The 25706-nt window shown below is 43.8% G+C and overlaps 1 protein-coding gene across 1 annotated transcript; it reads right to left on the reverse strand.

Annotated features, from left to right (window-relative positions):
• Positions 1-993: 993 nt before the first annotated feature.
• On the reverse strand, positions 994-24220 carry LOC139452081 (TNFAIP3-interacting protein 2-like). Its single transcript, XM_071233395.1, has 8 exons — positions 24130-24220; positions 21139-21638; positions 18889-19230; positions 18380-18451; positions 15721-15927; positions 14422-14646; positions 6925-7017; positions 994-5573 (listed from the first exon to the last, which is right to left on the reverse strand). Exons 2-8 carry the CDS (start codon positions 21604-21606, stop codon positions 5226-5228), a joined length of 1755 nt encoding a protein of 584 aa, XP_071089496.1. The 5' UTR covers positions 21607-21638; positions 24130-24220; the 3' UTR covers positions 994-5225.
• Between the last annotated feature and the right edge of the window lie 1486 nt (positions 24221-25706).

Below are 25706 nucleotides of genomic sequence, written 5' to 3' on the forward strand. Positions count from 1 at the left end.
GGTTGCTGAAGACCTATTCTACCCTTGATCTTCACGGGTAGCATTAAACGTGAGTTGGGTAACACCATGCTGTGCTCGTCAGTTTCAACTAAAATACTGTTCAAAGCGATACGACTGTCTAAAGTTAAAGATAAAGTATGGGCTTAACTACTGTCTTTGCGCTAAGAATCGCTTTGTGGAACAGGTTCCAGAACAGTATTTGAGTGATGCAGGTCTCAGACATTTACCACTTTGGTGAAACCACAAGCACGTTGCGGTGCAGACAAACCTAGAAACATAATCAGGGTGAAGCAGGATTCAAACCCCCAAGCATATGTTCCCAAGGGATGCAACTCTGTACACTGAATTGTGGTGCTTAGATAAATAAACCAGCAATGCTGTGCTTTAAACGAAAAAAACCATGTCAAACATGTGGTAGTGGACGCGGTGAAGAAGCATAGAACGAGATCTTGAATGATAGTTTACTTTTATTTATTTACAAAATCGTGTTCCTATATTTTACATGAACATATTCACAAATTCGTTGTTTACATTCAATTAACTCCAAAACATGTTAAATGCACACGTGGATGTAAGCAAATAGTGAAAGCCTTGTTATAAAACATAAAATGCATGCAATGTAGCACCAGTGTGTAGAAAAAGACACATTTTCAGTTACGTCTGACTTAATACCTTTTGTACTTAATTATCATCAGATAAGCTGAATTGTAAATGAACATTTTTGTGTTGTCTGTTTTATTTGGTTCTAAAGCACAGTTGCATGTGTAAACTTCCTGATTAAGTCAAAATTAATGTCAATGTAAAAATGTTATTTTTGAATTTCATTTAGGAATTCCAAATTTGTACGAAAGTCGGACTACTGAGCTTGATACTTTTTTTTTATTAATTCATGTGAGATCATGTGGCAGACTGACATTTGTACTCAAATGAGACCAGCATTCTTTTCAGTGAGTGAGTAGGGTTTTACGTTGCTTTTAGCAATATTCCAGCAATATTCCAGCAATATCACGGCAGGGGACACCAGAAATGGGCTACACACATTGTACATGTCCGGAATCGAACCCGGGTCTTTGGCATGACGAGCGAACACATAAACCACTAGGCTACCTGACTGCCCCTCATTCTTTTCAAACTGATGAAGTTTGACACAACAGTTTCACTCATAATCACACATACCGTATTCGACGTAAGAAGCGCCCCACTTTAATAAGCGCCTATGGCGATATTTGCTAATATATAAGCTAGTAAACAATCCCAATTTGCACCCTTCCAATTGATCAATGTACACAAGACTTATTTATTCGTGTATAATATGCACTCGTGTGTTATGTGCACCCTTAATTATGGGCAATTAAATTCTGGAAAAATATATCTGTCGTGTACAATACACACAGATTTTTTCTGTGTATCATTTGATGCTGTCAGCATAAACCACAAAATTTACAATCTTTCAAATCTTGCATCAACATGATCAAAATTATATTCAAATAATTCTGAGAGCGCCCTGGGTGCTTATTATATTGAATACGGTATATTGAATATCCTGGAACCTTCTAGCCTCTGATAACTAACTTAATATTCATTTCACTGTCTACATAGACAGTGTCAGTAAGCTGGATGTAACACACTTGATCAGTATTCCAGTTATACGTTGAAACAGGAACTATATATATTGTGTGTAGTATGCTTCAAAAGATTAGTCACTGTCATGAGGAAATGCCATTTTTAGTATGTAATGTACATAAATATGCATGTATCACCATCATCATCATGAGCATAGCAGACCGCATCTCATGAGTATTGGTTGCCAACATTGCATGAAAAAAGTTCCCCTTTCAAATGTTGATAATTCTTGACAAAAATGTGCAATTTTACCTTCCCACAAGTTATAGATATCGATGGCTTTGTGTTTGACACAATTGAGTTAAGCTTAACACTGCTTTGAACTGTATTTCAGTTTTATCACAGTGTGTCAGCTTGATGTGAGAGGAGAGTGCTGCAATCAGGACTGTCACATTACTGTCTATTCCTTATAATGGCATTGTCTCAGGACTGTCACATTTCTGTCTATTCCTTATAATGGCATTGTCTCAGGACTGTCACATTTCTGTCTATTCCTTATAATGGCATTGTCTCAGGACTGTCACATTTCTGTCTATTCCTTATAATGGCATTGTCTCAGGACTGTCACATTTCTGTCTATTCTCTATGATGGCATTGTCTCAGGACTGTCACATTTCTGTCTATTCCTTATATTGGCATTGTCTCAGGACTGTCACATTAATGTCTATTCTCTATAATGGCATTGTCTCAGGACTGTCACATTGCTGTCTATTCTCTATAATGGCATTGTCTCAGGACTCACATTAATGTCTATTCTCTATAATGGCATTGTCTCAGGACTGTCACATTAATGTCTATTCTCTATAATGGCATTGTCTCAGGACTGTCACATTGCTGTCTATTCTCTATAATGGCATTGTCTCAGGACTGTCACATTAATGTCTATTCTCTATAATGGCATTGTCTCAGGACTGTCACATTAATGTCTATTCTCTATAATGGCATTGTCTCAGGACTGTCACATTAATGTCTATTCTCTATAATGGCATTGTCTCAGGACTGTAACATTAATGTCTATTCTCTATAATGGCATTGTCTCAGGACTGTCACATTTCTGTCTATTCTCTATAATGGCATTGTCTCAGGACTGTCACATTGCTGTCTATTCTCTATAATGGCATTGTCTCAGGACTGTCACATTGCTGTCTATTCTCTATAATGGCATTGTCTCAGGACTGTCACATTAATGTCTATTCTCTATAATGGCATTGTCTCAGGACTGTCACATTAATGTCTATTCTCTATAATGGCATTGTCTCAGGACTGTCACATTAATGTCTATTCTCTATAATGGCATTGTCTCAGGACTGTCACATTAACATGGAGGGATACAGCTTTTTGGAAAAGGGGGGGTGCACAATTAACATCTATTTATTGTCTTTGGTGGTAATTTATACAGAAATAAAGATTTTTTTCAAAATAAAAAGGGGGGGTGGGGGGTCCCCCCCCTCTGTATCCGCCCAGGCATTTATGTCTATTCTCTATAATGGCATTGTCTCAGGACTGTCACATTACTGTCTCTTCCTCATAATGGCATTGTCTCAGGACTGCATTTTCTCATGCCCCTTCCCCCTCTAACTTCCATTACCAGGCTAAAAGAAAATCTGGCACGACATGCACAACAAACAACAAAAAACTAGAAACTCTAACAGTAATAAATGAAAGGAGTTCTGGTGAAATAAAAGTATATTAAATTATGAGGCATAAATATCACAAAGAAAGGCCTTCAAATATACAAAATCGAAATCTGTTTACACGAGTACATGTTAGATTCTGATATAAAACATATGGACAGGTGAATATTACAAATTCTTATCACATTTCCAAACAAACAAGGAACAAATACAAAGCACTGAGATGTAGCTGTAACCATGGTGACATAGTGGAAATAATATAAATCAAATATTTACAATCAATCAAAGTTCACCACATTCCAATATTTTCATATTGTTTTACAACTTTTGTCGTCAAACATTGACCCGTCAAACAAATCATTCAGTCATTTGTATGTCCTCTGTATACTGTTTGACAGAAATCACTTCTAGCTTATACCATACAAGACCAGTCCAGTGAGTCAGTGAGTGAGTGAGTGAGTGAGTGAGTGAGTGAGTGAGTTGGGTTTAACGCCGCTTTGAACAGTACTCCAGTTATATCGCGGCGTGTCAGCTTAATGTGGGAGGAAAGCCCGAAATGATGCAGGTCTCAGACGTTTACCTCTTCGGTGAAACCCACGAGCACGGGTATGGTGCTGAGAAACCTAGAAACATAATCGGGGCGAACTGGGTTTCAAACCCACAATCATAGGTTTCTGGCGTGCCGAAGGGACGCAACTCTGCACAGCCAAATCGCGGCGCCTTAGACGACTGGGCCACCCGTGCCCCCCAAGACCAGTCCACTCCTTAAACATGGTGACACAAACCCTACACATAGTGGGCGTCAGAATGTTAGCACTGATCAGTGGTTAGGATCGGCTTCTTCCAACAAATCAAACATGGATTAGAATTGGTTAAATAATGTCTTCCCAATCATGTCCCTGCCTTTTTCATGATTTGAAATTTTCAAACTTGATTCTTAAAAGAAAATTATATAATATTCAATGTTAAATAATATTTTTTTCGACAACTGATTGTAGTCACTGTCGATCTTTGCATTTGTTTTGGGTAACCAATCAATCATCGATTAGTGACGATAATCGATCATCACAGCAGCAGCAGCTGTAGGTCAGGTTATTTACAGGTTCAAAGCCGCATGTCACAATGGTACACCACACATTATAGTACAGTTCTAACCCCTGGTCTGTATAAAGAGTCATGTGAGCTATTCACAGCCGAATATTCTCAGTGTAGCGGCTACAAAATTTCCGATTCCCTTGATGGGATTCGAACCACAGGCCTTCTGATCCAAGGCCAAGTGCCTTGTCCATGTGACCAAAGGAGTTAAAGGTAAGGATGTCATCTGTGGGATGACTTCACACTCAGCTACACTGACAAGGTAAGGATGTTATCTGTGGGATGACTCTACACCCTGCTACATTTGGTTTCACAACCTATACCCCCCTCCTACCCCCCTCCCAAGACGTGGTACATGCTCTTTGCAGTTTATGGTTGTAATAACCAGTATTGCTCCATTCCTAGAACTATCTGTCATACTCTACCCCTAGAACATCCAATTGGCTTCCGAAACCACCCCTCATGTAAGCCAATCTCATAGGAACACCCATCACTATGTGCATCGGTAGAATTATTCACAACATACCACTACACCCAAGACGCTCCAAAATTTTATCTTGATGTGTCTCAGCGAGTTACAACATTCAATCTCTCATACTCAACCTCAAAACATCGGATAGGCTTCCGAAAACACCCTTCACATAAGTCAATTCCAAAGGAACACTCGTCACCATGTGTCTCAGTACATATACTCACAACATATCACTATACCCAAGACATCCTAAGGTTTGATCTTGATGCATCTCAGTGAAGCTACAACACACAATCTCTCACACTCCACCTTAAAACATCGGATCGGCTTCCGAAAACACCCCTCAGGTAAGCCAATCCCAGTAGAACAATCCATCAGAATTTCAAAGTGTCTGAGTGAAGCTACTCACAACAAACCTCCATGTGTTCAAGTAACTTGTCCTGCTCTTCCTCTGAAAAGCCTTGCCCACATTTAGGACAACAGAGCGTGTCTTCCTCCTTCTTCCTCAAGGCTGGTTTAAACAGAGCGGGGTCCGACCTCATGACAGGGAGGCTCACTGGCCCGGAGGTCAAGAAACTAGGGGAGTGTTGTGGCACACTAGGGTTGGTGGGCGATCGCGATGTGATCAATCTCGGGCTGGTGCCAGGCGACTTTGTCCCCGGTAGGTTGCCATCAGTTTCTGTCATGTTGCCATCAGTCACAATTAATCCTCGCCGCTGCGGCCATCCTCGTGCTTGAAGCTGCGGAGGCTGACAACAGGAGCATCATCCATGTTACATCAGTGTATAATGGGACTTTCTGTGTCATAAGTCTTAAGAATGAAAAAGTTGATTCTCAAGCAAATTTTCGAAAAGGAGTGAGTGTGACCCTTTTTTATTTTTCAGTTTAGGTATTCAGCCAAAATCCACAAAAAGAACATCAAATCAAAATAGTTTCAATTTATCAATATCTGCCTGAACATTGTTGACCACTCCATGTTTTATGGATTAGAAAAATAAAAAGATACAGCTCCCCAAATCCCCACTCTAAAAATAGAGTAACTATTGACTTTTAAAAAACCATTTCATTAAGTGTATCGTAGGTAGTCTCTGGTCGTTGTAATAATCTAGTAAAAAACAAAGCCCTTTCAGAAGTAAACATGTATGCTTGTCACTGTCATCTGTCACTACTATACATGCTGCACTCCAAACAATATTAGATTTTTGTTCTGCATTGGGCTGCATTGTCATCCACGTCACACATAACAACCACCCAATCCCGGTAGTCTTCAGCAACCCATGCTTGCTGCAAAAAGCGACGATGCTTGTCGTAAAAGACCACTAACGGGATCGGGAGGTCAGGCTCGCTGACTTGGATGATGCATGTCATCGTATCCCAATTGCATGGATCAATGCTCATGATGTCAATCACTGGATTGTCTGGTCCAGACTCGATTATTGACAGACCGCCATCATATAGCTGGAATATTGCTGAGTGCGGCGTTAAACAACAAACAACAACAGTAGTCTGCTCTTACAATTCCCCTTATAGGAACACCGAGGAGGATTTCACAGCACTCAGCAATATTCTAGCTGTAAGATGTCATCCTATGAATAATGGATTCTGGACCAGACAATCTCATGATTGATGTAATGAGCAGCCATCCACAGCAATGGTGTACAATGACACGCAATCAAATAGTGTCACAGAGTTTGACCACCAGGGCCCCGTTTAACAAAGAGATTGTAGCATTATCGTAACACCTACATCTTAACATAGGCTTACGACAATCACAGCGTTATGATCGCTCTGTGAAACAAGCCCCAGATCCATCAAGTTTCCTCTTAAGGCCAGGCCGGGCGGTCGGGTAGCCTAGTGGTTAAAGCGTTCGCTCGCCACACCGAAGACCTGGGTTTGATTCCCGACATGGGTACAATGTGTGAAGCCCATTTCTAGTTTCCCCCGCCGTGATATTGCTGGAATATTGCTAAAAGTGGCGTAAAACCATACTCACTCACTCACTTAAGGCCAGGCTGCTGGGGACCTATTCTAACCTGGAGTCCCAATGGGTCACAGAAACAAAGGGTAGGTGGCAATTGGGTGTTTACTGAGCATACATACCTCCAGTGCAATGGATTGGTGCCTGCTGTAGACATGAGATTGCCGTGATAACAGGTTTTGATTTCCTGATGGTGAGCATCTCAACTGATTATTCTGAAACAAGAAAACCATGACGTAAAGTGTATTCCCTGAGGCAGTGGTAGGTTCCAGACTCATTGTCACCATGGTGACGGGATGGTGTTGGTAGAGTGAGGGTCATCTTCCAGAGGCAAGGCAGTTAACTGACTACAGAAGTCCAGTTTTCATCCTTGCCGAAAAAGGCTGGAATTATGGAGCTATATTTTGGCAGGACATGGATTTCAACATGCAAATTTCAGTCAATTGCAGGATTGGCAAAGCATGTGTACCACCAACTGGGCCAGAGCTCCAGATAAGCTTTTGGTGTTGTGGGTATTTTACCCATGCATTTTAAATTCATTGGGTATCAGTAATTCTACCTGCGTATTCAAATTTCTGTTACCCACTAGTTTGTACACATGTGGGTATTTAAGTTAAATATTTAAAAACACTATTCATCTAGTTCCTGCAAACTGGTGTCGTGCGGGTTCAAGAGCATTATAGGACTAAAAAATACCACGATACTTCCACAAGAAAGAATGATGGCAAATGATTATGATGTAACTGTCATCGTGGAGTTTGGCAAGGTTGACGGAATGCCCGTTTATAATTTCAAAATAAGTAGCTGATTTGCTAATCGAATACGCAGGGTTACTTCATAATATTCTGATGATACGCACAAGTTTTATTTTTGTAGCGTTTCTGTAATGTTCGTTGCGTATTTGATAGGCTTGGAATATATTTTACTGCGTATTTCTGCATTTCTGATGCGTATTTCACGCAGATACGCAGCTTATCTGGAGCTCTGTGGGCATCAACAGATATTTGCCAAATCTTTTCATGTTTTCAATTTAGGTGCTCAAGTGATATTATGCACTTCACAAGGAAAGACCCCTTTTTATTACTTAATAGATCTTGATTACAGATCAGACTGGGCACAACCATTTTGATTGAAGCAAATGCAAGTGATAGGAGAGGTGGAATCTTGGTCAGGAGGTGGAATATAGAAGGCACATAACTCAAAATAGCCACTGATGGCATTACAATAGAGCCACAAAATTCCAGTCAAGTTCGGCAAGGGTTAAAACTGGACTTCTATAGTCAGTTAACTCACTTGCCTTTGGAAATTTGGTGAGGGTATGGTGAAGGGATGGTAGGGGAACGGTGAAGGGATGGTAGGGGAACGGTGAAGGGAAGATGGGGGAATGGTGAAGGGACGGTGGGGGAATGGTGAAGGGACGGTAGGGGAACGGTGAAGGGATGGTAGGGGAACGGTGAAGGGAAGATGGGGGAATGGTGAAGGGATGGTCGGGGTATCGTGAAGGGACAGTGGGGGTATGGTGAAGGGACGGTAGGTAAATGGTGAAGGGACGGTAGGGGAATGGTGAAGGGACGGTAGGGGAATGGTGAAGGGACGGTAGGGGAATGGTGAAGGGGCGGTGGGGGAATGGTGAAGGGACGGTAGGGGAATGGTGAAGGGACGGTGGGGGAATGGTGAAGGGACGGTGGGGGAATGGTGAAGGGACGGTAGGGGAATGGTGAAGGGATGGTAGGGGAATGGTGAAGGGACGGTAGGGGAATGGTGAAGGGACGGTAGGGGAATGGTGAAGGGACGGTGGGGGAATGGTGAAGGGATGGTAGGGGAATGGTGAAGGGATGGTGGGGGAATGGTGAAGGGACGGTGGGGGAATGGTGAAGGGACGGTAGGGGAATGGTGAAGGGGCGATGGGGGAATGGTGAAGGGATGGTGGGGGAATGGTGAAGGGACGGTAGGGGAATGGTGAAGGGATGGTGGGGGAATGGTGAAGGGACGGTGGGGGAATGGTGAAGGGACGGTAGGGGAATGGTGAAGGGGCGGTGGGGGAATGGTGAAGGGACGGTGGGGGAATGGTGAAGGGACGGTGGGGGAATGGTGAAGGGATGGTAGGGGAATGGTGAAGGGATGGTAGGGGAATGGTGAAGGGATGGTAGGGGAATGGTGAAGGGATGGTAGGGGAATGTGAAGGGACGGTAGGGGAATGGTGAAGGGATGGTAGGGGAATGGTGAAGGGACGGTGGGGGAATGGTGAAGGGATGGTAGGGGAATGGTGAAGGATGGTAGGGGAACAGTGAAGGGACGGTAGGGGTATCATGAAGGGATGGTAGGGGAACGGTGAAGGGATGGTAGGGGGATGGTGAAGGATGGTAGGGGAATGGTGAAGGGACGGTAGGGGTATCATGAAGGGATGGTAGGGGAACGGTGAAGGGATGGTAGGGGGATGGTGAAGGATGGTAGGGGAATGGTGAAGGGACGGTGGGGGAATGGTGAAGGGACGGTAGGGGAATGATGAAGGGACGGTGGGGGAATGGTGAAGGGATGGTAGGGGAATGGTGAAGGATGGTAGGGGAACAGTGAAGGGATGGTAGGGGAATGGTGAAGGGATGGAAGGGGATTGGTGAAGGGATGGTAGGGGAATGGTAAAGGGATGGTAGGGGAATGGTGAAGGGATGGTAGGGGAATGGTGAAGGGATGGAAGGGGATTGGTAAAGGGATGGTAGGGGAATGGTGAAGGGACGGTAGGGGAATGGTGAAGGGACGGTAGGGGAATGGTGAAGGATGGTAGGGGAATGGTGAAGGGATGGTAGGGGAATGGTGAAGGGACGGTAGGGGAATGGTGAAGGGACGGTGGGGGAATGGTGAAGGGATGGTAGGGGAATGGTGAAGGATGGTAGGGGAATGGTGAAGGGACGGTAGGGGGATTGTGAAGGGATGGTAGGGGAATGGTGAAGGGATGGTAGGGGAATGGTGAGGGGACGGTAGGGGAATGGTGAAGGGATGGTAGGGGAACGGTGAAGGGAAGATGGGGGAATGGTGAAGGGATGGTCGGGGTATCGTGAAGGGACAGTGGGGGTATGGTGAAGGGACGGTAGGTAAATGGTGAAGGGACGGTAGGGGAATGGTGAAGGGACGGTAGGGGAATGGTGAAGGGACGGTAGGGGAATGGTGAAGGGGCGGTGGGGGAATGGTGAAGGGACGGTAGGGGAATGGTGAAGGGACGGTGGGGGAATGGTGAAGGGACGGTGGGGGAATGGTGAAGGGACGGTAGGGGAATGGTGAAGGGGCGGTGGGGGAATGGTGAAGGGACGGTGGGGGAATGGTGAAGGGACGGTAGGGGAATGGTGAAGGGATGGTAGGGGAATGGTGAAGGGACGGTAGGGGAATGGTGAAGGGATGGTAGGGGAATGGTGAAGGGACGGTAGGGGAATGGTGAAGGGACGGTAGGGGAATGGTGAAGGGATGGTAGGGGAATGGTGAAGGGACGGTAGGGGAATGGTGAAGGGATGGTAGGGGAATGGTGAAGGGACGGTGGGGGAATGGTGAAGGGACGGTAGGGGAATGGTGAAGGGATGGTAGGGGAATGGTGAAGGGACGGTAGGGGAATGGTGAAGGGATGGTAGGGGAATGGTGAAGGGACGGTAGGGGAATGGTGAAGGGACGGTGGGGGAATGGTGAAGGGATGGTGGGGGAATGGTGAAGGGACGGTAGGGGAATGGTGAAGGGATGGTGGGGGAATGGTGAAGGGACGGTGGGGGAATGGTGAAGGGACGGTAGGGGAATGGTGAAGGGGCGATGGGGGAATGGTGAAGGGATGGTGGGGGAATGGTGAAGGGACGGTAGGGGAATGGTGAAGGGACGGTGGGGGAATGGTGAAGGGACGGTAGGGGGATGGTGAAGGGGCGGTGGGGGAATGGTGAAGGGACGGTGGGGGAATGGTGAAGGGACGGTGGGGGAATGGTGAAGGGATGGTAGGGGAATGGTGAAGGGATGGTAGGGGAATGGTGAAGGGATGGTAGGGGAATGGTGAAGGGACGGTAGGGGAATGGTGAAGGGACGGTAGGGGAATGGTGAAGGGACGGTAGGGGAATGGTGAAGGGACGGTAGGGGAATGGTGAAGGGACGGTGGGGGAATGGTGAAGGGACGGTAGGGGAATGGTGAAGGGATGGTAGGGGAATGGTGAAGGGACGGTGGGGGAATGGTGAAGGGACGGTAGGGGAATGGTGAAGGGATGGTAGGGGAATGGTGAAGGGATGGTACGGGGATGGTGAAGGGATGGTAGGGGAATGGTGAAGGGATGGTAGGGGAATGGTGAAGGGATGGTAGGGGAATGGTGAAGGGACGGTAGGGGAATGGTGAAGGGACGGTAGGGGAATGGTGAAGGGACGGTGGGGGAATGGTGAAGGGACGGTAGGGGAATGGTGAAGGGATGGTAGGGGAATGGTGAAGGGACGGTGGGGGAATGGTGAAGGGACGGTAGGGGAATGGTGAAGGGATGGTAGGGGAATGGTGAAGGGACGGTAGGGGAATGGTGAAGGGACGGTAGGGGAATGGTGAAGGGACGGTGGGGGAATGGTGAAGGGATGGTGGGGGAATGGTGAAGGGACGGTAGGGGAATGGTGAAGGGATGGTGGGGGAATGGTGAAGGGACGGTGGGGGAATGGTGAAGGGACGGTAGGGGAATGGTGAAGGGGCGATGGGGGAATGGTGAAGGGATGGTGGGGGAATGGTGAAGGGACGGTAGGGGAATGGTGAAGGGACGGTGGGGGAATGGTGAAGGGACGGTAGGGGAATGGTGAAGGGGCGGTGGGGGAATGGTGAAGGGACGGTGGGGGAATGGTGAAGGGACGGTGGGGGAATGGTGAAGGGATGGTAGGGGAATGGTGAAGGGATGGTAGGGGAATGGTGAAGGGATGGTAGGGGAATGGTGAAGGGATGGTAGGGGAATGGTGAAGGGACGGTAGGGGAATGGTGAAGGGACGGTAGGGGAATGGTGAAGGGACGGTGGGGGAATGGTGAAGGGATGGTAGGGGAATGGTGAAGGATGGTAGGGGAACAGTGAAGGGACGGTAGGGGTATCATGAAGGGATGGTAGGGGAACGGTGAAGGGATGGTAGGGGGATGGTGAAGGATGGTAGGGGAATGGTGAAGGGACGGTAGGGGTATCATGAAGGGATGGTAGGGGAACGGTGAAGGGATGGTAGGGGGATGGTGAAGGATGGTAGGGGAATGGTGAAGGGACGGTGGGGGAATGGTGAAGGGACGGTAGGGGAATGGTGAAGGGATGGTAGGGGAATGGTGAAGGATGGTAGGGGAACGGTGAAGGGATGGTAGGGGAATGGTGAAGGGACGGTAGGGGAATGGTGAAGGGACGGTGGGGGAATGGTGAAGGGATGGTAGGGGAATGGTGAAGGATGGTAGGGGAACGGTGAAGGGATGGTAGGGGAATGGTGAAGGGACGGTAGGGGTATGGCGAAGGGATGGAAGGGGAATGGTGAAGGGACGGTAGGGGAATGATGAAGGGACGGTGGGGGAATGGTGAAGGGACGGTAGGGGAATGGTGAAGGGACGGTAGGGGAATGGTGAAGGGACGGTAGGGGAATGGTGAAGGATGGTAGGGGAATGGTGAAGGGACGGTAGGGGAATGATGAAGGGATGGTGGGGGAATGGTGAAGGATGGTAGGGGAACAGTGAAGGGATGGTAGGGGAATGGTGAAGGGATGGAAGGGGATTGGTGAAGGGATGGTAGGGGAATGGTAAAGGGATGGTAGGGGAATGGTGAAGGGATGGTAGGGGAATGGTGAAGGGATGGAAGGGGATTGGTAAAGGGATGGTAGGGGAATGGTGAAGGGACGGTAGGGGGATGGTGAAGGGACGGTAGGGGAATGGTGAAGGATGGTAGGGGAATGGTGAAGGGATGGTAGGGGAATGGTGAAGGGACGGTAGGGGAATGGTGAAGGGACGGTGGGGGAATGGTGAAGGGATGGTAGGGGAATGGTGAAGGATGGTAGGGGAACAGTGAAGGGATGGTAGGGGAATGGTGAAGGGATGGAAGGGGATTGGTGAAGGGATGGTAGGGGAATGGTAAAGGGATGGTAGGGGAATGGTGAAGGGACGGTAGGGGAATGGTGAAGGGATGGTAGGGGGATGGTGAAGGGACGGTAGGGGAATGGTGAAGGGACGGTGGGGGAATGGTGAAGGGATGGTAGGGGAACAGTGAAGGGATGGTAGGGGAATGGTGAAGGGATGGTAGGGGAATGGTGAAGGGATGGAAGGGGAATGGTGAAGGGACGGTAGGGGAATGGTGAAGGGACGGTAGGGGAATGGTGAAGGGACGGTGGGGGAATGGTGAAGGGATTGTAGGGGAATGGTGAAGGGATGGTAGGGGAATGGTGAAGGGACGGTAGGGGAATGGTGAAGGGACGGTAGGGGGATTGTGAAGGGATGGTAGGGGAATGGTGAAGGGATGGTAGGGGAATGGTGAGGGGACGGTAGGGGAATGGTGAAGGGACGGTAGGGGAATGGTGAAGGGACGGTAGGGGGATGGTGAAGGGATGGTAGGGGAATGGTGAAGGGACGGTAGGGGAATGGTGAAGGGATGGTAGGGGAATGGTAAAGGGATGGTAGGGGAATGGTGAAGGGACGATGGGGGAATGGTGAAGGGACGGTAGGGGAATGGTGAAGGGACGGTAGGGGAATGGTGAAGGGATGGTGGGGGAATGGTGAAGGGATGGTAGGGGAATGGTGAAGGGACGGTAGGGAAATGGTGAAGGGACGGTAGGGGAATGGTGAAGGGACAGTAGGGAAATGGTGAAGGGACGGTAGGGGAATGGTGAAGGGACGGTAGGGAAATGGTGAAGGGACGGTAGGGGAATGGTGAAGGGACGGTAGGGGAATGGTGAAGGGACGGTAGGGGTATGGTGAAGGGACAGTAGGGGTATGGTGAAGGGATGGTAGGGGAATGGTGAAGGGATGGTAGGGGAATGGTGAAGGGATGGTAGGGGAATGGTGAAGGGACTGTAGGGGAATGGTGAAGGGATGGTAGGGGAATGGTGAAGGGACGGTAGGGGAATGATGAAGGAACGGTAGGGGAATGGTGAAGGGACGGTAGGGGAATGGTGAAGGGACTGAAGGGGAATGGTGAAGGGATGGTAGGGGAATGGTGACGGTACGGTAGGGGAATGGTGACGGTACGGTATAGTCATAACATTGTAACAAAGATACTTGTTTGTAATGTGCCTGGAAGACACATGATCAGGAAGGGCAGATCGACCAGACTTGAGTTGGCGACCCTTAGTATTTTCTTTGTGTTACTTGTACAAGTACTTAGGCAGAGATAATTCATAATTTCTACATGTGTCCTTCTTTTTTAACCCTGCAATTACAATTTCAACAGTTCCGTCATAACAATACAAGGAATTTCCAAACATGTGTAGCAGGGCATAGGGTCATCCCACAGGCAATATCCTTGTCAGCTTGCTGATGGGATTAACCTCTCTGGTCATATGGACAAGGCGTCCGACCTCGGATCAGAAGGCTGTGGTTTGAATCCCATCACAGGACTCGAAAATTTTATGGCTGCTACACATACAACACAACAAGTGTTCCAGATGGCGCTACCTACCTCCACACGCAGGTTATTGACTTCTTCCTGCAACAGGTGAGCTCTAGCTTGAGCCTTGGCGCGGTCCTGTCTCTCTGTCTCGAAGTCCTCGGTGCAAACCTGTATCTGCGCCTTGAGTGCCGCAATTGTCTCTAAGTCCCCTCCTCCAGACATCAACCTCAGCTGCTGCATCTCTATCATCTGGCTGCCAACTGTGGCCTCCGATGCCTCCAACTTCTCCGCAAGCTGAAGTGAACAAGGGGATGTTGGAACAAACACACTTCAGGTTGTATGTGTCAGCAGTCCGTTACCATGGTTACAGCTAACACTGTCAATTGACCTCAACATTCCACATGAATCGGGTTGTGCTTTACTTCTTTTGAGAAGTATACATAGAGCATTTCTACTGATGTCATATTTTACAGGTCAATGAAAATAAAAAAATTCAGTTTAATTGATGTAAACCATACAAATGCATTTTGATTCATTTTTTCTCCTATTTTTTAACATATTTTTCAATTTGGCCAATTATGAACGACAGGTATCCTGTATAGTGTAATGTACCTAGCATCACTAATATTTAGAGAAATTCATCCTCAATGAACAATGATATAAAATAGCTACACGATAAATCACAAAGAACAATGAAGAACGAAGCATGGTTAATTTAATGATAAAAAACTGTTCTATCATGACGTCATTTCCGGAGATTAGAATATGCGCTCGCAATTTGATAACGCCACATATTGAATGATGTTATTTTTGAGAGGGAGATGTCTGGTAACTTGGTCGCCATAGATGTAGCTCGACTACGCAGATAAATGTATCTCAATGTGGGAGAGATTTGACAATCAGTTTTAGGAGAAAGGGTACAGATAAACAACGTGAGGATTGTGAGAATATGCTGAAAATACCAAACTTAACCTGCCTGTTCGTAGTCCAATATTTCCGAGGTCGAATTCTTTTCAGGGAGTCATCTTCATTAAAATTTGTGTAAATATTTTTAAATCTTGTACATCTTATCAACAGCCTTAAAGAGGTTGTACATAATGTTGATATCTCATACAGGAAATAAACCACCCATGGTCGTTGTTTATTTCTTAAATAAGCAATCTAATCCCAGAGCTCCAGGTTACTTCACAATATTTTGATGATACGCACAAGTTTTATTTTTGTAGCGAATCTGTAAAGTTCGTTGCGTATTTGACATGTTTGGTACGCTTAGATTTTATTTTACTGCGTATTTCAGCATTTTTTATGCATATTTTATGCAGATACGCAGCTTATCTGGAGCTCTGTAATCCTGATTAACAACTATACCTGTTTCTTGTCAACCTCCATCTTCTCCAGTTTCTCCTTGGCTGTGACAAGCAGATTGTTGAGCTGACGCTCCCTCTCCTCCGTGATCCGACTCTCCTGGCTGGTCTTATAGCGCTGCTGGAGCTCACGGTAGTTGCTGTGCAGCTCCTGGGTGTAGCGTTCACGGTCGCTGTTGTAATCCTGCCATCGCCGGTTCATCTCCTTCAACTGTGGGAAACACATTGTAAATAGCTATCAAGGTGCACTCTAGGACTGGGATAAGAGAAAATTTACTGTTGCTTGTTTGTTTGTTGTTTAATGCCGCACTCAGCGATATTCCAGCTACATGTATATGACGGCGGTCTGTAAATAATCGAATCTGGACCAGACAATCCAAAATGATTAATATCATGAGCATCGATCCACGCAATTGGGATTGATGACATCAACCAAGTTAGCGAGCCTGACCACCCGATCCCGTTAGTCGCCTTCTACGACAAGCATAGTCACCTTTTACAGCAAGCATGGGTTGGTGAAGACCTATTCTACCCCATAATCTTCAAGGGTCTAGAAAATTTACTACATGGGGACCCAACTCTTTCCGGGTACCCATTGTAGGTCTCAAGAGTTGGGTACAAAATGTCCAATTAGGAACTGTCTCAAGTGTCTTCCATGAAGGGCAGATTCCATTTGCCGGAACAGGAAATAGTCACTGGGGGCTAAGTCTGGGCTGTAGGGTGGGTGATTTAACTGTACAGCCCAGACTTAGCCCCCAGTGACTATTTCCTGTTCCGGCAAATGAAATCTGCCCTACGTGGAAGATGCTTCCAGGATGACGAGGACATAAAGGCTGCCACACAGGTGAGGGCCAATCTGTGGATTTCTATAAAAGTGGTATTAAAAGCTTGAAGGACAAATAGAATAAGTGTATTGAGGTGAATGAATATTATAGTGAAAAATAAAAGTGCAAAAGATATTCTGCGACTTGGTCTTATATTGAAGTTGCCCCTCGTATCACATGACTAATCACGTGTCCGGGTAGTCCTGTGGGTACCCGGGTCCTACTCAGTACCCACCCAACCTGTGAATGCCGGATTCCTCAATGTAGCTCAATGGGAAAGGAAAAAAAGTATGAAAAGGGCCCTCATCAGAGACGAGACAAGTCCACAACACAAGTGTAAACCCTTATGTTTACTATGTCAGCTTGGATAAAGACTTGATCATGTACAAAGATAAACAGATATTCTTCCTGGAATCCCCTAAAATCAGCAATCTCGCTACCTCTTAACAAAGATCTCTGGGCATCCCATTACGGGTCATGTCAGAACGGCTTTTCGCAAACCGACCAATGAAATAACTAACAAGAAGTTGACTTGAGCCAACCAGAAAGCAGGTTTCCTCAAGATTAACTAAGCTCTGAATTGAGTGAGATTGATTCCAGCATTACCTCTAAGTTTCAAAACAATGTCTAATTCTTATACAAATGAATGTAAAAGTTTCTGGTTGTCCAAACAGGGTCATTTTCTAGAATTGGGAAAACAAAACCTTCCAGATTTTCACTAGAGGCTCTGTTGTTTGTATCCTTGATCTGATTGTTTGTACTCTTGATCAGATTTGTTTATATCTTTGATCTGATTGTTTGTATCCTTGATCTGAATATTTATATCCTTGATCTGATTGTTTACATCCTTGATCTGATTGTTTGTATCCTTGATCGAATTGTTTGTATCCTTGATCTGATTTTTTCTATCCTTGATCTGATTGTATCCTTGATTTTATCTGATTGTTTGTATCCTTGATCTGATTGTTTGTATCCTTGATCTGATTATTTATATCCTTGATCTGATTGTTTACATCCTTGATCTGATTGTTTGTATCCTTGATCTGATTATTTATATCCTTGATCTGATTGTTTACATCCTTGATCTGATTGTTTGTATCCTTGATCTGAATGTTTGTATCCTTGATCTGATTGTTTATATCCTTGATCTGATTGTATCCTTGATTTGATCTGATTGTTTATATCCTTGATCTGATTGCTTACATCCTTGATCTGATTATTTGTATCCTTGAACTGATTGTTTGTATCCTTGAACTGATTGTTTGTATCCTTGATCAGATTTGTTTATATCTTTGATCTGATTGTTTGTACCCTTGATCTTATTGTTTATATCCTTGATCTGATTGTTTATATCCTTGATCTGATTGTTTGTATCCTTGATTTGATCTGATTGTTTGTATCCTTGATCTGATTGTTTGTATCCTTGATCTGATTTTTTCTATCCTTGATCTGATTGTATCCTTGATTTTATCTGATTGTTTGCATCCCTGAACTGATTGTTTATATCCTTGATCTAATTGTTTATATCCTTGATATGATTGTTTACATCCTTGATCTGATTGTTTGTATCCTTGATCTCATTGTTTACATCCTTGATCTAATTGTTTATATCCTTGATCTAATTGTTTATATCCTTGATCTGATTTTTGTATTCTTGATCTGATTGCTTATATCCTTGATCTGATTGCTTACATCCTTGATCTGATTGTCTGTATCCTTGATCTGATTGTATCCGTCCAGGTTTCCACTAGTTCTTCCCTATTCCTCACTATCTAGGAGCAAGTGTTGACTAAATCCTTGACACAATTATTTTTTCAAATAACAAAGATGAACACTTACAGTTTTTAATTCTTCTTTCAATCTTGTGGTTTCTTCTAAAATAATATTGCCATCTGGGGTATCCTCCGATTTCTGAAAACAATTGTCACTCATGTGTTACGATAATGACATTATGACTTAAATGTACATGCGTTTTCACAAGTGAGGAAGGTTATGAAATACAGGGCCAGCTGACCCACAGTGAGCAGAGTTTCAGGGCCAGTAACCGGTAGTTTGTTTCAAGAGTAAATGACCCTCACACCCTGGCAATGTGAAGCATTGAAATAGGGGGGAGGTCTCTGCCCAATCTATTTCATAATGGAATAGTCCCCCCCAATCTTCATGTAACTGTCAATTTTTTGTTTTCTGGAAATTGTCTTTGATAGAACTGGCCCTATCATTATTATTAATTCTAAGGACATTTTCATTACTTAATCTTTTGCACATTGATGATGAGTGTGTTTATAAATAATTATTTATCAAAGGAAATGGTTGAACATATGAACAAAAAATTGAGGCAGATTACTCACTTGATTATATTTGACCTCGGTGACCGGCACTTCCTGTTGGGTGAAGGTCACCTTGTTCTGCTCTGCATCCTCCAGCTTCATCTCCAGCTGCTGACACTGCAGTACAAAGTCCTTCAGCTTGTGTCGGAGACCAGACACCTCGCCCGACATGGACTGACACAGGACGTCCTGGGTCCGGGAGTTGGACTGAAGCTTGTCAATGCGTTCACGGAGTTGACAGATCAATTTGTCCTTGTCACTGTCCGAGGACTTTAACATGTTTTCAAGGTCAGTGACCTTCTGGAGCAAGTTGTCATTCTCGACCTGCAGATTGGAGCTGACCCCTTGCACTCTCTCGATTGTCTGAAATAGACGAGGAACAGCGAATGAGAATCCTCACAACAGGATCCACAGATTCATCTAGGATTTCAAACTAGGCACCTCTGGCAACCAAATTGGGAAAAAATGTCAGTTTATTCAAAATTGGGATATGTTTCAAGTTCTTGTCTTCAGAGGTATTTAACATTTGACATAATATTCAATACAACAAACTGAAATCAAGCCTCTTCTCTACTTTTATGAATACAAGTCACCTCAATCATGTCTATCAAGCCTAGAGTTATTAATTAAACATTGTTACACGAAAGGACATTTTTCTTACTGAAACTTGCTCCAAACTTGGAGCCAAATATTGGAGATAAATTCTGGTTACCACTTCACCATTTGTTGAGGTCACTACCATTATTTTAAACATGATTAAGTATTTCGGACCAAAGTAATCTTTTCACATTTTATTGCGTTCACACTTCCTAGACCACAGATATGTCTACGCATTTGGGGCACGATGTACGATCGATGTACAAAACAATTCTCAACATGCTACAAGACTTATCATTTTACTATAGACGCAATACACGCCGTCATTGTTTCAAATTATGGTTGTAACTGGGCACTTTAATATATTTCAGTATTACAAATATACTGTTTAGGACAACAGATTCAATGGATGGACTTTGTTGCCTAGAATGATGGTTCAGTCATTCAAGTTTCACAAGGAAGGTATTAAAGCCAAAAGTCTGTTTCATTTTGCAAAATATTACTGACATTTGAGGTACACTTGGGGCTGAATACTGGCCTCAGAGCAAGTCTAGATAAATCCCTGTAAGGTACGCTAAATGTTTCAGAGCTCAAGATAAGCTGCGTATCTGCGTAAAATACGCATCAGAAATGCAGAAATATGCAGTAAAATATAATCCAAGCGTATCAAATACGCAACGAACATTACAGATACACTACAAAAATAAAACTTGTGCGTATCATCAAAATATTGTGAATCCCTGCGTATCCCTGCGTATTCGATTAGCAAATCAGCAACTTATTTTGAAATTATAAAGGGGCATTCTGTCAACCTTGCCAAACTCCACGATGACACTTACATCATGACCATTTGCCATCACACTTTCTTGTGGAAGTATCGTGGTAGTTTTGATTCCTATAAAGCTCTCAAACTCACACTACACCAGTTTGCAGGGACTAGATGAATAGTGTTTTTAAATATTTAACTTAAATACCCGCATGTGTAAAAACTAGTGAGTAACAGAAATTTGAATACCCAGATAGAATTACTGATACACAATGATTTTAAAATGCATGGGTAAAATACCCACAACACCAAAAGCTTATCTGGAGCTCTGTTTTTACGCAAGGAGCAAGGCAGCTTGGACTAACATTAATCAAAGACAGACTCATTTCCTTAGCTGACTATAAAAACCTCTTCCACTACATCACAAAAATGGTCAAACATTTTGACAGATGAAGGGGGAGTATGGTGTACACAGGAGTGAAGTTTCAATGATGTGACATCAGAAACATCATCTACCATATTCGACGTAATAAGCGCCCCGCTCTAATAAGCGCCCACCGCTATATTTGCTAATACATTGGCTTGTGAACAATCCCAATTAGCACCCCCTCCGATTAATCAATGTACTGAAGACTTATTCATTCATGTATAATACGCACTCGTGTGTTATATGCACCCTTAATTATGGGCAATTAAATTCTGGAAAAATATATCTCTCGTTATAATACGCACAAACTTTTATTTTGTATCATTTCAGGCTGTCAGCCTAAATCACGAAATTTACGATCTTTCAACTGTTTTTTTTTCATCAAAATTTTATTCTAATAAGAGCCCCCTATTTCTAACTTTGAGAGCGCCCTGGGCGCTTATTACATCGAATACGGTATGCCTCAGCAACAAATTCATACCTCATGTAATTTGGACACGTCCTCAAATCCCCCGGACATGCCAAGTAGATTCCGCAACCTTGCATTTTCTTTGGCTAAATTGTCTAATATCTGTTTGGAAGTACCCGGAATAAAAAGTTCATTTTCTTCAAATGTCACACTGTTTGACAGTCCATGATTGGCCAGCCTGTTCTGCAGATTTCTCACAGCTGTCTCAAGTGCTCGTTTTTGATTTTCCAAAGTCGTTATTTGCTGCCGGGACTCCTTCAACAAGACGGACACAGTCTCAACCCCCTCCTTCCGTATCTTCTGAGACTGGAGACTGTGCTGCATCTCCCTGAACACCACCTTCATGTGCAGCAGCTTCTCCTTGTACCAGTCTCGCTCCTGCTCCACCGTCAACCGGGAACCACACTGCATTGTGGGATACTCGGGTTCCCCTTTGCTTGACATCATGCCGTGGTCGGTCATCTTCTGGCCAACGCCCATGGGATACCGTTATACTTCAATGGCTTTAGGAACTGCAAATATAATAATGATTATACTAGCCCTTATCCATAACTACATTGGAAGTGTTAGTCAATAGTGTTACAGAAAGATAACATGGCATGGATGTATGGATCTTAACATGTATGCATTTGTGTCTGGGATGCTTGCCTAGACAAAAGCTGTATTTCTAGGCTTTGTTTGTTTGTTTGTTGTTTAACGCCGCACTCAGCAATATTCCAGCTATATGACGGCGGTCTGTAAATAATCGGGTCTGGACCGGACAATCCAGTGATTGATGTCATGAGCATCGATCCACGCAAGTGGAATATGATGACATGCATCAACCAAGACAGCGAGTCTGACCACCCGATCCCGTAAGTCGCCTCTTACGACAAGGCCATAGAGGTGATCCAATATGGAAAATTAAGTCCAAATTCACTCAGGTATTGGTTGAGTGTGATACTTTGTGCCACTGTGTTGGTACCTTATGTGTAATGAGTGAGTTAAATTTATGTCAAATTCAGCAATATTGAGTTTAAACACTGTAGGAATTGGTATTGGAGGTTTTTAATGCAACACAATATTTTACAACGCACAAGGCTGTCTTGCAATTCATATCAGGAAATACCATATAATTCTAAATTTTGAATTCAGAACAAAGTGCCCCAGATGTTGTCGGAAGTGTATGAAAAGATGCGAATGCACATAACGGAGGTAACTGGGAATTATCTCTATCTTTCGTGAACTTGCATTTCGGAATTACAGCGATAGAAACTAATAGGTTTAATCCACTAGTGCTTATAACGATAACATATAGCACAACCCTTAAACAGGGCAAATGTCTACTAGTCCTTATTCTATCATAACTATTGGGCAATTTGGCAAAGACTTTAGGACTAGTTCCAATTTCTGATACTGAATTACAGATACATTTCAAAGGTATTGGCAATTGTATAACATTAAACACATGATAAAAAGTGTTATTTGAAATCTTCCGATATACCGAGCATTATACATATAATGGAAAGAAGAGACCCCAATTTACTGATATTCCTGTAATACCACACAACCATAATAAGTTGTGTATTTGCCTAATATACACAAAAGCACCTTAACCCAACTAATTTTAATTGCATGTGTATATATATGCATTATTATTTTTTCAAAAACAATAGTAAAATACTGTGCGTAATTACCCATTGAGCTCTTTTGTTGGTTGGTTTGTTGTTTAACGCCGCAATCAGCAATATTCCAGCTATATGACGGCGGTCTGTAAATAATAGATCCTTGACCAGACAATTCAGTGATTAATATCATGAGCATCGATCCACACAATTGGGATCGATGACATGCATCAATCAAGTCAGCGAGCCTGTCCACCTGATCCTGTTAGTCAACGCTTACGACAAGCCAAACTCTTTCGATTTACCCATGTCTTTACAGATCTTTATTTACTGATCAAACATTTGAAAGGCAGTGAATAATGCACAAAGGTGTTCCGTCTCACTTGTAACTCACTGAACTGTGAGCTTCTGTGACATGTGACACACCAGGATTTGGTTGGTTGGTTTGTTGTTTAACGCCGCAATCAGCAATATTCCAGCTATTTGACGGCGGTCTGTAAATAATCGAGTCTGGACCAGACAATCCAGTGATTAATATCATGAGCATCGATCCATGCAATTGGGATCGATGACATGTATCAACCAAGTCAGCGAACCTGTCCACCCGATGATGTTAGTCAACTCTTACGACAAGCCAAGCCCTTCCGATTTACTCATGTCTTTACAGATCTTTATTTACTGATCAAACATTTGAAAGGCAGTGAGTAATGCACAAAGGTGTTCCGTCTCGCTTGTTGTAACTCACTGAACTCTGAGCTTCTGTGACATGTGACACACCAGGAAGTCATCTGACACAGCATTGTAAGCAGAGTTATTTTTTCAAAAAGGTACATTCATTCTCTAAAAATACCCAATAGATTAGACCCAAAAGATTACAAAATATATTGAATGCACCAAAAAACCTATCAATGTGACAGACAACATGTGAGTAAATAGAAAATGCTCACTCTACCATGAATTTGGAATTTCGCGATTCTGAATGGTCAATCAGGCATCAGATCACAATAACCACCTAGGATTGAATTCATTCAGAATCAATTTAGGTAATTTGATGATAGCACCCAAAAATATTTGTTTACGAAAGTGAACATGAAAGATCATGTTCCGAAGGTGATTTTTTTAATGTCTACCTGAGTAAAAACACATACAAATTTTACCACTGAGACGTTTAGCTAGAGAACGTTATCAATGATTCAGTAACAAACCAAGCATCACTGTCTCGACTTATTTGAATATGTCCCAGAACAAGTCACCACGGACACAGTAAAACCAGTGACATAGTAAGAACATGTCGATAGTTTCACACACGAACGAAGACATATTTACCCACAAATGTAATCAGTGCGAGTTACTCATTCATTATGGATATATTGTATATAAAACAAATGTGCTGTATTACCTTTGTCTACGGTATTATATGATGAATGAAGCGAGATACGTCAAAACAGAAGCGAAAGCTGTCCAGATTTGGCTCTCTGACATACAACGCATTTCCGGGGAAATCCTACCACATGACTTATATCTGTACTCTGATTGGTTAATTTTCTCCAATGTCGGCCAGCCATTTCTAAAGGGGAATCCCCTATTTATGCACTCTCCTCGGAGTGTTATTAAATGACAGTTTTCGATATATTTTGTGGTTTATTTCTGTTTTATTGTTTTGTTTCATCGTTAAACAACATACCGCGATAAGTCAGAAACTGTTGTATTGAAAATATGTGTAAAGCTAAAAGTAGAGACCGCCTCTGTAAAACTGTACAAAGTCTAGAAAAAATCCCCGGATGTTTCCGTACGTTTACGAAATCGAAATTTTGACGCCCACTTCTTCTGTTTCCAGAACCTTCCTAATCCGGAAAACAAAACAAATCCTCCGAAAAAACAAGTTCTTGTCACAGGATCAGTATTCGTTGTTAAAAAAAACCGCATACACGTTCAAATTGTGTCGATTCAAGGTATTAAATTAGGCAATAACCACAATTTTTTAAAAATAATTATGACACGTTAATTTAGAATAATCATTTCAACTTTTTTTATGCGTCATAGAAACCTGACGGTTGCGATAATTTCGTAACCTTCAAAATGATTCTGGGGGTGACTCACCTCCCCTTTTTTTTAAACATCCGATGACATTTTGAATGCGCATTGCCTTCCATGACAACATGTTGGTTTGGTTGTAAAAGTGTGAGTGAGTGAGTTTGGTTTAACGCCGCTTTTACAGTATTACAGTTATATCGCGGCGTGTCAGCTTAATGTGGGAGGAAAGCCCGAAGTGATGCAGGTCTCAGACGTTTAACACTTCGGTCAAACCCACGAGCACGGGTATGGTGCAGACAAACCTAGAAACATAATCGGGGCGAACCGGGATTCGAACCAACAATCATGTTTCTGGCGTGCCCAAGGGACGCAACTCTGCTCAGTGAACCGCGGCGCCTTAGACGACGGGGACACCCGTGGCCCCTTGGTTGTAAAAATAATAAATCCATAAACATAAATATTATAGTGTTTGTGATTTTTGGGGAGGCTTGTGAATGGAGTATATTACACTGCCAAAACCTGCTTGGTAATAAATGTATTGCAACGCAGAAAGCTTATGTTATATGGGTAAAACATTTTTATCTGAATTTATCATTAATAGTTTTGTATCGTCTCTCATAACTTTATATGAGTCGCGCTGTATTGGGTTTTTTTATGTATAAACTCCTATTTTATGCATTTTCTATTATGTTTTCTTTGTTTGTGTGTTTGTTTGATTGTTTGTTTGTTGTTTAACGCCACACTCAACAATATTCCAGCTATCTGACGGCGGTGTGTAAATAATCGAGGGTGGACCAGACAGTCCAGTGATTGACATCATGAGCATCGATCAACGCAATTGGGATCGATGACATGCATCAACCAAGTCAGCAAGCCTGACCACCCGATCCCGTTAGTCGCCCCTTACGACAAGCATATATACTCGCCTTTTACGGCAAGCAT

Source organism: Haliotis cracherodii, unplaced genomic scaffold (genome assembly GCF_022045235.1).
Source record: "Haliotis cracherodii isolate W230 unplaced genomic scaffold, xgHalCrac1.p SCAF_9, whole genome shotgun sequence".
Lineage (NCBI taxonomy): Eukaryota > Metazoa > Mollusca > Gastropoda > Lepetellida > Haliotidae > Haliotis > Haliotis cracherodii.

Excerpts from the sequence above, each read along its gene's own strand:
- LOC139452081 (XM_071233395.1), bottom strand. The coding sequence starts at position 21,606 with ATGGGCGTTGGCCAGAAGATGACCGACCACGGCATGATGTCAAGCAAA. Across the intron at positions 14,647-15,720 it reads TGGAGGTTGACAAGAAACAG|CTTGCGGAGAAGTTGGAGGC; the intron begins GTATAGTTGTTA and ends TGTTCACTTCAG. Across the intron at positions 7,018-14,421 it reads TCAATAACCTGCGTGTGGAG|AATAATCAGTTGAGATGCTC; the intron begins GTAGGTAGCGCC and ends TTCTTGTTTCAG.